This window comes from Lonchura striata, chromosome 15, assembly GCF_050655825.1.
Source record: "Lonchura striata isolate lonStrDom1 chromosome 15, ASM5065582v1, whole genome shotgun sequence".
Classification (NCBI taxonomy): Eukaryota; Metazoa; Chordata; class Aves; order Passeriformes; family Estrildidae; genus Lonchura; species Lonchura striata.
The window spans coordinates 16027891-16043366 of NC_140717.1; the positions used below are offsets into that span (position 1 = coordinate 16027891).

General features: G+C 47.6%; 1 protein-coding gene across 4 annotated transcripts in view; it reads right to left on the bottom strand.

Moving 5' to 3' along the window:
• The window catches only part of TMEM132D (transmembrane protein 132D), a 176261-nt gene that overhangs the window by 49817 nt on the left and 110968 nt on the right, over positions 1-15476 (bottom strand). For all 4 annotated transcript variants that reach the window (XR_013340940.2, XM_085593389.1, XM_077787272.2 and 1 more), the window contains one exon: positions 12984-13167. Coding sequence is in view for 3 of the 4 variants with exons in the window: in XM_085593389.1 (XP_085449515.1) it covers positions 12984-13167 (184 nt within the window). In the remaining variant the exon portion in view is untranslated. The remainder of the gene's footprint in view (positions 1-12983; positions 13168-15476) is intronic.

Below are 15476 nucleotides of genomic sequence, written 5' to 3' on the forward strand. Positions count from 1 at the left end.
TGCAGGGAGATGTGCTGGGGGCACAAACCTCCCATCTCCCGTGGCAGCACAGCTCAAACCGTGCTGAGATGGATCCTCCTGGCTCTGGCTGCCAGGTAATGCAGAACTTGTGTTTTGTATTCAAGCTGCAGATTAAATGAGCTGTCTAAAACCACTCTGACCCTGCATGTTTACTGGAAAAAAAAAATTTAAAACTTCAGCTTGAAAGACTGCTTCAAAATAATTAATCTTCTTGAAAGTACTAGGCAGAATTTGGTGTCCAAAGGTAACACATTCCTTTTGATTCTTACTGTCTCCTGGCTTTTGTTTTGGGGGGTTTTTTCCCTACTAGGAAAATAAAATGCAATTTTCTAGGAATACTATTCTGAAATTATGCAAGATACCCATAATGTACACTAATAATTCACACCATCAGATAACACAAAGACTGAGGCTATACAGCTTTTGGAACAAATGAGTTTTGGCTCCCAGTTAGTAAATGTTGCTACAGACTCCCTGTTTCCCTCTGCTCCTCCCCACAGTTAATCTACCTCTGATTGCTGAAACGTTCCCTACAGACAGACAAATTGTTTGGGCTAACTTAAAGCATTTACATTAGTTTTTCATTTTTGACTGTTTCAATTAGCAACGTCATCTATTTCTGAGAGCTTTTTACTTTTAAATAATTAGGGTTTACCCAAGAGGTTAGCACAAAAGAAGCATTTGAAATGCTAATCCACCACCTCAGACAAAACTGTTCCAGCAAATTTCAAACCCTGTTGCTTCTTGAACATATTGCACGCTGCATTGGTGTCCAGAGCACGCTGACAACCTGCGTGCAGCACGAGGGAAGGGGCAGTGCACCCCAGGAGCTGGACGGGGACAGAGCCTGCAGTGAGCTGAGGCTGGCCCAGGGCTCCTCCATGGGCACAGGAAGGGCCAGGTGGGCTGGGTGCCCTGCCAGGAGCACAGCCTGGCAGCAAACGTGCCCTTCACCATCATCTGTGCACAGCAGCAGCCTGGGAATGACACACAAAAAATGCCTTTTCGTGTTCCCTTTGTCAGCCAGGCCTTTTACAGCCTTGTCACTAACCACACATACACACACAGAGATATATTTATATTCCATGCCAGAGCAATTGCATTTCTTCTGGAACATATTTGTTTTTCTAACTACATTCAAACCCAGACCAGAGGAAGAAAGCTGTTGCTTTGGTGCAAACCATGCCTCATCTCTGGATTTAGTGCTCACGCTCCTTTTCTTCCTATATTTGATGCACTTGGACCTAAATCATTGAAACACATGCTCAGCCTAAAGAGTTGGAAACACTGAAAATGTGCTGAAATTAGGCAGCTGTGCTAAAGCTTCATTCTGTGCCACATACCTGGTGGCTACCGTGGCGTTTGCCAAAATGCAATTAAGGAGTTCCACTTCTGGCTCACTGACTGGGATGGCAGCAGGCTCCGGGCTCCTCCCCACGGCTCCCAAAAAGCCACCACGAGGTGCAGGTGCCACTTGGAAAGGCTGCCCTGGGCAGCAGATGGAGGCACAGCAGTGCCTGGAAGTTTCCTGCTCCTGAACCTACAGAAGTTTTCCTTCCACACACCGAGAGCAGCCAGGGAGATTTCATCTCCTGCGCTGTGCTGCTCATGCAGAGCACAGGGCTTGGTCCCTGGCCTGTGCCTGGGAGCACACTTGAAAATAGGCAGAGAAGGAAAAGTTTATCAGTAATAGCTGTTTGTTGCATTCAGGATGTATTTGTGATTGTTGCTGGTTTCCCACCCTAGAGACAGGTGATGGATGGAGAGCTACTCCTGAACTCAAAGGCAGGTTGGAAGCTCACTCTGGATGCTGCTATTGCCCAAATCCTGCAGAACTGATGCAAACTCTGCTCCTGGGTGCCTGAAAAGTGGCAAAGCCCCCATCATGGGGCAAGGGTCCCCCCTTTGGTGGGGTGCTGCCTGCAGCCCCAGCTCTGGGGAGGGGGAGCTCTCAGGACACTGCCCTGCTCTCCTCAGGTAAAGCTGCTGAGCTTTCACTGTGCACACGTCCAGCCTCTCCTAAAGGCAGCTTTTGCTACAAGAGCCTGTTCTGCTGTGTGATACAGAGCATGGGAGTTTATCTATCTCCCTCTGCACACCTGGCACGCCTTCACCACATCCCACTGCTTGTCACGGTGTTCCACACAGGTTGGGCTGGAACAAGGTGCTCCCAACGGAGAGAGAGCAAAACTATAATCACAGCACAGCCTCCCTTCATCACTGGGGCTATTATTGTTTAATTTTGCAGGTGCTGAACGCCTGTCCATGGGGGATGCACAAGCACTGAAAACAGTGCTTGTGCATCCAGGGAAACAGAGCCCCTGTATCAGGCACCCCCAAACTGCAGGGTTTCACACAGGACACGTCACAGTTATCTCCTGTCCTCAGATCTTTCACTGCATTTCAAGTTGAGCACGTTAATGTATCTTGAATTAATTTTCTTGGTGTTAAAGTGCAAACTGGGCTAATAAAAGTGACACATTGACTTTTTCCAGAGTGATGTTCAGCTTACGCAGAATGGCAGCATAAATGAAAATTAGCCTCAAGACAATGTTAATTACATTTTATCCATTAGTAGGAGGGTAATTGAGCCACTCATTTTCACTGCAAAGAAAACCCTTCTGGCTTCATAAAGGGAAACTATGTCTTTAATGTGCAAATTAACATCTAACAATGGAAAAATTTGCAATAGAAAGAAAACCAAAATGCAGGTAATGTATATCTATATTATATTGCAATGACCATCTTGGACATAATTTGTGTTACTGCCCTCTTGCTGAGCTGAGAGAGACTTCAAAATGCATGACAGAACCCAGTTATCTGAAGAATCAGCCAGGAATTACTGACATGAACATGAAATATCCTGGCAGACTTGATTGAACCAAGAAAACACTATACATGTTGCTGACAGTGCTTTTAGAACTAATACTGCTCATAAATAACAGCTGCAGAAAATAGTCCTTGCTGATTTTAAAGTCTTCCCACCCATTTCTATTAGATCTGCACGTGGCTGAAAAATGCCTTTGGGTTATTCTGAGACAGAAAATCCCCCCAGACAGCAGAAGGCATCTGGGGAGATGTGAGCAGCCCCTGGAAACCAGGGAGCACATTCATCTTCAGGACCTGTAGCAACACGTGTCCTGACATCTGTTAGCATAATGGGAGTTTTGACAAACAGGATACATTAATAAAAGTATATTTTGCTCTCTGGACTGCTGGGAACACCTTGCTGTTTATCTATATTCCATGATATCCTATTGCCTTTGGACCTTCCATGGCTAAATAGCAAGATTTTCAGTTCTGGGTATTAAACTGTTGTAGAAAATTCTTATTCCTCTTACCTACAGGCTCTAACTCCTTTCCTGCAGTCATGTTATCTACCTGCACCTCGCTCCACTGAGATGAGACATTTCTGGCTGGGATTTTCTAAGAGAAGAGCTTTGGAGCTGCTGAGGGTTTGGCAAGGTGCAGAAGACTGGAGTACCTGTGTGGAGGAGAGCTGCAGATGAAATTACCCCAAGCTTGTGACACAGGGGGAGGCAGTGCAGTTTATCAGGAATCACTGCCTCTCAGGGGACCAGAGGGCACACCAGGCACAGGCTTTATGTCAGGAAAAACAGCACCACAATATTCCCTGATCCAAGCAGCAGCAGGTACAGGATTTATGTCAGAACAGCACCACAATATTCCCTGATCCAAGCAGCAGCAGGTACAGGATTTATGTCAGAACAGCACCACAATATTCCCTGATCCAAGCAGCAGCAGGTACAGGCTTTATGTCAGAACAGCACCACAATATTCCCTGATCCAAGCAGCAGCAGGTACAGGCTTTATGTCAGAACAGCACCACAATATTCCCTGATCCAAGCAGCAGCTCTGGGACATCCCTGGCACAGTCTGGGCTGGGGTCTGGGAGCTGCTCAGGGCCAGTATGGGACAAACCAGTTGTTCAAGGAGCCCGCAGTCACCTCCCTGTCCTGTCACTAAATTAGGAAGTGCACCCAGAGCTGGGCTGCTGAAAGCTGCTTGTGCACAAATAGCCAAGGAAATCCCACCAGAACCAAACCACCATTTTCATCAGCAAATAAAGTGCAGGTGGGACAAGACTTAGTTGCAGATAATATGATGGATTATCTGACCACTGGGCTCAGTGGAATCCAGGTCAGACCCTTGAACTTTCTGACCCCAGGAGCAGCATCTGGCAGAGATACACTGAATTCAGAATTCCTGCTTCTACAAAAGCCAAAAATACATTCCCTTACTCAAAAATAATAATTTTTAAATCAACCTTTATCATAATATTACCATGAGCATTGAAAAGGATTATCTTATTACAAAAATGAAATTACTTAAATTTACCCTCATTATTGTTTCCCAGGGAAAAAAAAAGAGGCTTTTTTTATTTCATTGTGGATGAAGCTGCTATTTGCATTTAAATGAAGACATCTGAAGAAGAGGAGCTAGAAAGTTAGGGTATTTTTTTTTCTTTTAGAATGGGATTTCATGTCAGTATTCTATAATGCAAACCCAACTCCACTTTCTGCTTCATTAAATAGTCTGTCACAAGCTGCTTTCCAAAAAGCTGTCATGGAGACTGAGGTGCTCTGATTGTTCCCAGCAGAGGCTTTGTAATGGTGGCAACAAAGCAGAGTTGGTACCCCCTGAACACCTGACTACAGCAAACAAATGAGGTGTTTCCATGCTTGCTGTACAGCATGGATTTTTTAAATCGACTTATCATAATTGGCACACCTAAACAATCTTTGTTCTTAATGCTCTGATAGAAACAGCCTTGTATCAATGGGACTTGGCTTGGAGCCACTCCAGCATGAGCACTCTGAGAAGCAGCTGGACACAGAAATGCTCATCCCGTGCTGAGGATGGTCCCAGGTAGGGCAAAGACTGAAGTGTGACCAAATTCCACCAGGGGAAGCCCAGCTGGGGATGAAGTTCCCAGCAGAAGGCAGTGGGAAGACTGGTGTGAAGGTAAGGCAATCAGTGTGCTCAGTTTATCACAGCATCCAAATTCCTCTCCCATCGGCAGCCTTGGTGACATTTCTGCTGGAGGGGCTCAAGCTGTTTGACACAGGTAATTTGAGTAAGACCTGCACTGCTTCAGGAGAGAGGAGCAGCCCCCAGGGAGCCCTGACACACGAGAGGAGGGGATGTACAAAGGGCCAGCCCGTGGAAATGCCTTTGCTGGGCCAGAATCACCGAGGCAGGCTCAGGGGAGGAGTGCCGGGTCCCTGATCCTGACTCTGCACCTCCTGTTCCCAGGGTGTGATTCCACATCAGTGCTTTTCTCTGCCGTGCTTTCAGTTATGGAATTGGTCCTGTCCAGAGCCTGTGACAACCACAGTGTCAGGCGGTTTCTCAGAGGTAGCAAATGCTTTTTTTACACCATCAAATCCCCACACGCAGTCTGGGTTTAAACACCATGGCTCTGTTGTGGCTACGTATCAATACCCTGGCTGTTTTAAGAATAAATGAGTTGTTACTCTCAGGCTGTCCAGTGTGGGGATTGGGATGTGAGACCTGCACAGCAGCCCTCAGCCACACACACTGCTCAGCAGCATGGAAAGCAGCAAGAAACCCCAGACCAGCTCCAGAGCAGAGCTGTGTGTTTGCACAGCCAAAGTGCTTTAGGGACAAGCTGCCTCCTCAGCTGGGGAACAGCATGAGGAGCTTTGCCTGGGTAATGGCCGAGCTCAGGCACACACCCCAGACGTGCAGCACGGCTTTGCTGACAGCCTGGCTCCTTGCTCAGCCCTTCCCCAGGAGATTCCTGTTTGCAAACTGATTTCAGGCAGCAGCAGCAGCCATTCTTGCAATTAAGATGTGGATAACGAAGTTCTCCCAGGAAGGAGAACCAAACCATTATTAAAAATCGTTGAACTTTAAAGTGCCTCCTTGCCTCCACTCCAGAAAGAACAAGACATTCTGTAAATCTGGAAATACAGAAGCTGAGCACAGGAGCAGAGCACCTGCTCTGCCCTGGGGTGCCAGGTGGGTGATCTGGCCAGGGATATTCTTTATATTCCTCCCACTTTCATATGGGAAAAGGGAAATCAGAAATGAAGATAACTGGAACTGCACTTTTGCCTCCTCCTGAAGACTTCCCTCTCCAGCTATAGAAGCTGAGGGACAGACACAAAGCTCAGAACTGCTTCAGAAAGCCAAGCCTAAAACATTTACATTTTTTACAAGAAGAAATTCATAACTCATCTGCCAGACCACAGAACAGAAAACACACCCATAACCTATAAAATCTGGCTTTTAGTGCCTCTGCCCAGCCGAGTCCCCAAAGGAGGAGAGCTGTGGTTTTTGGATGCCAGCTGCAGCACAGATCTGTTCTTTTCTGCTCCTCTTTACCACAAAATTAGATGTATACTTTTACATATTTTTACATATGTTCAGCTTTTTTCCTCTCTGTTTTAAATGTTGAAATGCTTTGTTTTCCCCCTCATGTCTAAGCTTTTCACTTTTTTTAGTAGTTGCTGTTATCACCTTATCAGCAAAGAGCTATATACATATATTAGATTGTACCAGTTCTGACAAGGAAACTTAACTCCATTTTCTGACATCTTTTTAAGATCAAAGAGAAAATACACATGTGAAAACAACACACCTTCATTTCACTGAAACAGGGAGAATTATTTTTAATTTCAAAGCTGGTTTGCCTCACAAATATTACAGCCAGAATTTGGAATTTTTACCCTGAATTACAATGGAAAGTCTCATCACTATAGTGTGTTGTCTTTATTGAACTATTTATGTTTCATATTTCTATGTAACACAACAATTATTGGGTTTTACAGCCAGGTGGAACATTTGAAAGTCCAGCAAGTTATTTTCAAATTGTCTGGGCTGATTTTCAGGCCAGGTTTAGAGTGGTTTCAATATTGATGTTCCCTCTGTTTGAGCTGATGGGTGTAGGAAATAGAAGTTTAGCATTGCAGGGAAAAGTCACTTTGAACTGAAGCTCCTGTGTCTCCAGGGGAGTAATTCTGCAGAATCCCACTCCAGGGTAGTGATTCTGTTATTTTATGATAGAACTACTAGTAAGTGGTATGAAAAAAGAACCAGACTTTTTTATTTAACATTTACATTTCTTATATGCCTATAATTTAGTCTCTTTAAATGCCAAGCTTTTTAAATGAGCACTTTCCACATTTTGAAGTTGTTGGGGTTTTTGTATTCTCCTCACAATTAGAAATGACATCAGTGATTATAAAACAACATTAGGTATTCCAAAATCTCAGCTGTACAGATTTCCTGTTTTACTTTTTCCTCATCCCTTCTCTGAAGGTCACAATAAAAGTGACACAGATGTGCTGTTATAAAATCTATCTTCTCTGCATTCAGGAAATGTTAAACTCTGAGATCTCTGGGTGATGTGGGGGCATGTCCTCTCCCCTCGGGCACATCCCTGCTGCTCCTGGGAGCCCCTGAGACACCCCAGAGCTCAGGGCCTGAAGTGCTCCAGGCATCATCATCATCATCATCATCATCATCATCATCATCATCATCATCATCATCCCTGCCTGTTCAAACCAGTATCATCATCATCATCATCATCCCTACCTGTCCAAACCAGCACCACCACCATCATCATCATCATCATCCCTCCTGCCCAAACACCTTCATCCCCCCTGCCTAAGCTCCATCATCATCATCCCCCCTGCCCAAGCTCCATCATCCCCCCTGCCCAAGCTCCATCATCCCCCCTGCCCAAGCTCCATCATCATCATCCCCCCTGCCCAAGCTCCATCATCATCATCCCCCCTGCCCAAGCTCCATCATCCCCCCTGCCCAAGCTCCATCATCCCCCCTGCCCAAGCTCCATCATCATCATCCCCCCTGCCCAAGCTCCATCATCCCTCCTGCCCAAGCTCCATCATCGCCCCTGCCCAAGCTCCGTCCCCTCCTCCCCTCTCCTCTCCGGGACACAGCAGCCCCCAGCCCCCAGCCCCGGGCCGATCCCCCCCAGAGGGGGACACACCTCAGCTCCATCTCTCCTGGGCCACGGCCACTCCTCAGCCCACTGTCCCCATCCTCTGCCATCCTGCCTCTCAGGACATCTCACATAGCAAAAGGAATTCTTAAATCCACTGCCTGGAAGAGGGATGGAAAAGTCAGGGAATAATTCTCTTAATTGACTACTCTTCTTACTACTTGTAATCTAGAGGAAATCTAATTAATTCTACATGAAGAACCACTATTCTGTGGTGAAGTGTAATTCCTGATCTCTGGGGCTTCAGCTTACCGGTTGTCAAATTATCCAATTACACACTTGTTAAAATCCATTTTGGGGAGATTTTCATGGCTCATAAATAAATAATTTCAAAATCTTAAATCCCCAGGAGAAAAAAAAAAAAAAGAAAGAAACAAAAAAAACTCGGTTCAGCACCCAATTATTTCTGTTTTAAACTCAGAACATTTGTAAAAACAGTGGCTTTAAAGTAGTGTGAAAACAGGCCAGGATTTCTAAATCTTGTGTCTATTGTCATGAAGGAGGGAGACATTCTGGTGAAACCTGCTCTAAATTCAGATCTGCTGTGTTTTCCTGGTCCTTCTACATTCCATAGCTCCAGAGCAACAGCAAGAGTGTCAGGGTGAAGGACTGGGCTTGTCTCAAAGCCAGTTCAGTCTAATCAAAGAAAACACATGTAACTGACTTCAGAAAGAGCAGCTCTTGTGCAAAGCCATTTCTCTCAGGCTGTAACTCGTGAGGAAAACACCCCCGTGCTTGTTCCTGCTCTCTTGTGAGGACGTTCACCTCTTGGACACCAGAGCTGCCACAGCCGTGCCTGCTCCATCCTCTGGGCACAGAGAGGTGCCAACGCCACAGGTCAGAGAAAGCCTCAATAATTAACATCTACGTACAGGAAAAATGTCTAGCAGCTTCAGATCCCAGTGATTCAATTAATTCCTGAAGCACCTCAGATTCTTCCACGTTAATGAAACACTTTCTGCCCCCAGCTGTGCTGCTGACTGCAGTTGCAGGCTGTGGAACAGCATCTGCTCTGAGACCCACACTGCACAGACACCGAAGGTCCTTGCAGTGGAAGTTGCCTGAGCATCCATAAGGGAGATTTCTGGAGCAGGCAGGGCTGGGAGAGCCAGGGGGACAATCTGTTCCTCTGGAATGCCACAGCACCATTCCAGAATCAGACTGTTCCAATATCCCAGAAATAAGGCAGGGAAAAGCTGTGCTTTTCCTGCTGGCAGGAATGACCCTGGAACACACTACTACTCAAATGTGCTGATATCAGCTGGGAAGGCATCATCCATAGAGAAGTTTGAACTATTAAACAGAAGCAGCAGATAAACCCAAGGACCCCTAAAAAAGAAATGGAATGATATGTTACAGTGAGAAGTTTCATCATGGGGACTGACAGTCAGAATTTCAGCCATCAGGATAAAATCTCCAGTCTGAAAGAACAGAGCAGCAGAAGGATCTGGCTGTGACACTGAGTCACAGGACAAGTGTGTGCCATTGCAGAGAACAAACCCTGACCAACGCTACAAAAACCCCAGGAAACAGAACCAAAGCCTGGCCTGCATCTTCTGAGACAGAGAACAAAACATTCCCAGGACATGAACACTCAGACAACGCTGGCAAGAGACATCATCTGGCATTCTGACATCATCTGGGATGTCTAGTTCCCAGAAAGGTGACTCGAAATCAGAACTGGTGGGTGCTGAGACATCACTGGGAGAATGGCACGTCTGTTCTATGGTGTGAAATTTGAAGTCCCTGATCTGTCTAATTTCAGGAAGCAATAGGATGTATTTCTGAAAAGAAAATGGTTGCTGGCAACATCACAATGATCCAATGGTTTCTCCTTTTCTTAGGAGTGGATTTCATCTGTGATTCACTAATCATTTTGATTTAAAAAGGCTCCTTTTCAGCACTGGGTAACATTTTAATTAAATATTTGAAAACTTGCCGAATGCTGTAATTGCAATTTAAAAGCTATGAATTAGGAAGGTAAAAGCTTTTATCTACTCTCTAGACATCTCTCTCTTTTTCATAAAGCTGTCAGTGGAAGTCTTTAGGAATATTCCCTGATTGAATTTGAGTAGGACAGAGGGTTTGGCTGATGTGATCCTCACTGCTCTGCTGCCAGGCAGAACTCGGGCTGCTCCCAGCCAAAAGCAGATCCCCCCAAAACCAATCTGCTCCTCTCCATCCCTCCCAGGGGGAGGCTCACCTTCCAGAAAAGCTCAGTTTCAGCCAGAGGCACCCTGAGGGTCAGCTCGGGCTGGATGGGCAGAGGAGCTGCAGCAGCCCCAGCATGGCACTGGGCAGCCCCAGCTCTGTTTGACAGTGAAATGTGCCAGGTACATGGATTTGTGAGGGCACCAATAAAAAAGGGTATTTACAAAATCCATCAGCACCAGCCACTGCTGTGACAGCTGATCCCTGTAATTATTAGAAGTAATTGTAGTACAAATAAAGTTTCCCTTATAATAAATAGCCTCTTTACTACCACAGCTGATTTTATTTATTTACCTGGCCTGCTTATACAGCTTCTCATGCTCATGGTAAGTAGAACAGTTTACTTCCTGTCAACATACTCATTAAAGTTTTAAAAAGAACATCAGGAGCAGGTTGAAACAATGAATTATCTAGAAGGTATAATGTTAAATTGGTGTTGAGGTTTTGGATACAATTTACTTAATAGGACTGCCAGAAATAGGACTTCTGAGAAGCCAAAATGTGTCTAATGGGTCTGAGGGCAGGAGCGTGTTCCTTGGCAGGAGGAGAATGGGTCAGGTCAGCCTTGCTTTGACAATGCTAGGACACAGCAAAACAGAGCTTTTAAGCAAATACCATTTCAAACATGATATTTCATGTCTGCACGCTGTGCACTGTAGCAGGTTTCTGTTCAACACATACAGACCTCCACTCTTTACAGCTAGTGATGGACCTGACCTTACAGAACAAGTGTTCCCCCGTGTTTCAGACAGTCCCAGCTGGGGTGGCATTGCAGAAACACACACACTGGTGGAAAATGTTCTTTGCTCCACCACCATCCCTCCCTGGAGGCTGCTGACCTCCAGGAGCTGCAGGGTGAGGGGATCCTTGTTCCTAACAGCTCAGCCAAGCTCGTTCAGCCCCTTCACCAGCAGGTCACAAAATATTATTGCTATTCCCTGTTATTCCAGAGAAATAACACATTATTGCCATTGTGCTTCTTTCTAAATGGAAGAGGAGAATTTTTTCATTTTTTATTTTAATTCACAAATTACAAGCCGGCTTTGCAAGGACAGGGAAAGTGAAGCAGCAAAGCAGTCCAAGCTGGAGCCTGAGAAGGGCTGCACTGAGCAGCCCCTGCCCAGCCCAGAGCGCAGCAGGACGGGGGTCTGGGGGTTCTCAGCCCTGGAGCCCTCCTGGCCCCGCAGCCCGTGGGGACACGGCTCCCAGCTGCCATCTGCTTTGCCTTCTCCTTCCCCGCTCTCCCCACACCTCTGCCTTGCAAACACCATCTCCTGATGGCCTTGCAGCTGCACCTGACCTTTGGGCACAGCGCTCTGTGGGCTGCAGAATGGGCTTTTCTTCATCTTTAATGGAAATTAAGAGAGTGAGCTGATTTGTAGCAGCTGCCAGCAGAAGCTATTTTTGTTCTTGGGACTATATTTTGCCACTATATCACTTGATAATAAAGCAATTGTGGCTCGTGGGCACACGTGAGGAGAACTGTGGTTTCCTGCCACCACTGGAGCCACTGGGGAGGAAACCTTTTATCTTTTCAATTATGTATGGAGGGAGCAGAAACCCCAACAGCTCTCATTACATAAATCTGATTGTTCTACAGCCTTATCCCTCAGCCAGAACTCGTGTGCCTGTGCTCCAGGGCCCAGCTGACAGCAGAGCTGGGCCTGCTGCCCTAGCCCAGGATATTCTGTGAGTCTGTGAAACCTCCTGCCCTGCCAGCACAGCAGCAGAGAGCTCCCAGTGCCTCCTCCTCCTCAGCAGGAGGAAGCAGCCGTGCAGAGGGGTGACACAGCTCTCGTTTGTGAGCCAGCCCCAGCCCAGCTCTCAGACACACCCTGCAGTGAAGGCACCAGAGAGAAAACGTGGGTTTGGTGAAATAAAGAATCACAGCATCCGACTACTTGGGAAGTTGGTAAGTACAAATGACAAGAGCAGCCAGTTCTGGGAGTCTGAAAGAGCAGAGAACACCTTCCGTTTCAGCAATGGCATAATTAACTTGCTAGCACCAGGCAAGCATCCAGGTTACATTTTTTTAAATGCTCTGAGATTGATTTTTGTTTTTCTTTCAGCGCTAAATAGCAATGTCAATATTTTCTAACAGATTGCCCAAGAACAGAAATGAGGCACAGCCAGACCTCACACGAGTGTGCTTCGACCCTAACAACAGAGAAATGGGAGAGGGAGAGAGGAGGAAATGCATGAATTGCTGACTGTAGGTGAAATGTGGGGATCTAACAGGCATTTTTTAGGTAAAACAAGGCTAAAGGATCAGGCAATTTTCAAGAACTGTAGTTTTCAGTGTGCCCACGGGGCACCTGTTGGAATGCATTTCTGTAGAACAGGCAGTTGGCTACGTGCTGCATTTCGTGCTCCCCAGCTAACCCAAACCAGCCAGAGCTCATGCCATCCCTGTTATTTCTTTTCTCACTCTCACATGCACACGGAGCCAGCATTCAGAGTCTGGGAAACCTGTCACCCAGGAAGCCCAGCCCCAGGTAAGAGCACTCCTGGTGCAGGGCAGAGATGTACTGGGATGGAAGGAGTTCTGAGCAGGGGAAACGCCAGCAGCTCAGCTTCTGCCCCAGAAACCAGGCAGAGAGCAGGATGGCTCCCAGGGGAGCTGTGCTGTCCCCGCGGGGCAGGACCTGACGCCCCAGGTCTCCTGTGGCCCTCCCAGCTGGCAGACCCTGGCGTGCAGGACAGTGCTGAAGCCCTGCACAATGCCCAACAGCCTTACCATGGCCAAGGGGAGAACTCCCACCAGCTCCTTCTGGCTGACGTAGATCTTGGAGATTCCCAGGTCGGATGTGGTGTCTCCAGGGTACTCCACCTGCCAGGTGATCAGCTGGGTCTCGGGCAGGTCAGCCAGCTCTTCAATTTCAAAATCAATCTGCATGATTTCAGAGGCGGGTCCCTCCGCACTGCAGCAAAGAAAGGAACAGAAATGTTCATTACATGACTGATAAGCCAGGAATATAATTGCTTTTATATTAATAAAACCTTGGATTAAGGCTCCTTCAAAGAGAGGATTGGGTGGGATGATGGATTTAATAATGAATTAATCATTTGCACTTGCCTTAAGATTTCAGGTTATTTCCCAGCAGTTCCAGGGGCTCAGTAACACTTTGTGACATGGCTCACTGTGCACTGCCCCATTTCACAGGGGGACAAACACAGCCAGATCAAAGGCAAGCAGAGGCTGTAAGTACAGCCTGAACTGGCTCCCAGAGCTCCCTTCAAGGAGCACCCTGCATTTCCTCCAGGGCAAAGCAGCACGTGAGCCAACCTGAAGGGGATCACTCCTTGAAAGGGGAAACACTACACCAGAAGTATTTTCTGTTTATTAAAAAGACAGGCATGAAAGAAAGGTCAAAGCTCGGGATGGGGCCCATGAACAAGGGCAGCAGGGAGCAGAGGACTGCAAAAGTCGGAATTAATTTTTGGCTATACTGCTACCTTGCTGTGAATGTCAGTGGGAAGCTCCTTTTGTCCTTTGCTAAAGCAGGAATTACAGATAATGGAGCTTGCTGTGAAGGTTACCAAACTGGGCTGGAACACTGTGGGGGCACTGGGGGCTGTCCCTCCCCGGGTCCCAGGGCTGTCTCAGGGAACTCCACACAGCAGAAATGCAAAGAGGGGCGACTGCAAAGGGAATTGATGCAATTCCTGTAAAGTTAGTTACAAAACCAGCCACTGCATGGAAAGGTAGTGCAGATTCCACTGTGTGTCCTAGTAAGGCAAGCTCCTTAGACCACTGGCATTGAGAGAGACAGGAAAATACTCAATTTCCTGTAGAGCTGCAGAGCAGTGTGGGATTTCTTAGCAGTGCACAAATCCAGGGGATGCTGAGAGAGCTTTTACTCCTGCAGCCCTGAATGCTGCACCAGCTTCAGTGTTGGTGGGGAGGGGAAAGAGCAGAATTTCTTCCTGTGGGATAATGCTCGAGGAGAGGAAGTCTGGCACAGACCATTTCTGCTGGAGAGTGCAACTAGAAAAAAAGGGAACATTTCAGCAAATGATCAGAGAATCCCAAAATGCACCCAAACCCCAGCAGGCTTCCCAGCTGATGTGGGAAAAGAGCTAAAACTAAGGATACACTTTTATGAAGACCAGTTATGACAACAACCCCAGGCTGGGACTCTTCCCAGGCTCCTCAGAGATTTCCACTGTGCTGACTAAATTCAGAGCTTTACCCAATGCTGCTTCTTGGAGAGGCTGATCTGATCATCTTTGAGGATTGTATTTCAGTGGATGCACTGTGTTCTTTCTCTCCTGGATGGAATTTAAAGCGAGCCAAAATGGAACACATTTTGTTCAATTTCTCATTTCTTCACACCATGGAAAAAAGAGCAGGATTCCTAAAGGAGCACTGAGTGCAGCCTCATTTCACGCTGACCTAGGTGGGAGCAGAAGCTGCTTCGTGCAGCCCTGACTACTGAACCTCAGTTTCCCTGACTGTGTGAGCAGAAGGGGCAGTGCAGTGCCCATGACTGCTGGCACAGAGCCTGGTGGGCACAGCTCTGGCCCAGCCCTGTGTTTGAAGGGCTCATGGAACCCCAGCCAGGGAGTTTTGGGGCAGTGGAACCCCAGCCAGGGAGTTTTGGGGCAGTGGAACCCCAGCCAGGGAGTTTTGGGGCAGTGGAACCCCAGCCAAGGAGCTCTGGGGCAGTGGAACCCCAGCCAGGGAGTTTTGGGGCAGTGGAACCCCAGCCAGGGAGTTTTGGGGCAGTGGAACCCCAGCCAAGGAGTTTTGGGGCAGTGGAACCCCAGCCAGGGAGTTTTGGGGCAGTGGAACCCCAGCCAGGAGCCCCGGGGCAGTGGAACCCCAGCCAGGAGCCCCGGGCTGGGCTCTGCTCAGGGCTCCTCTCTGCATCTCTGCCTCTGCTCCCTGTGCTGCCCTGCAGGGACAGGGCACGGAGGGCACAGTGGCACACCACAAAAAGGCAAACCCCTAAAGATTTCCAGCTGTGCTGGAGATCAGGAGCAAAGCAAAGGAGACATCAGCATTTCTTCCCCCTGGGCTCCCCAGTGCAGTGCACAGGAGAGCCCAAAGCATCAACATGCACAGCAGGACGTGGCACAGGAAAGGGAAGAGCCCAGGGAGAGCAGAGAAAAGGTGATTTATTTTCTTCTCCTGCACCCCACAAAGGTGCCCAGCACATCTCCTGCAGGGCACTGCCAGAGCTGCACGGGCCAGGGCAAGGGGAGCCACAGCAGAGCTCAGCAAAGG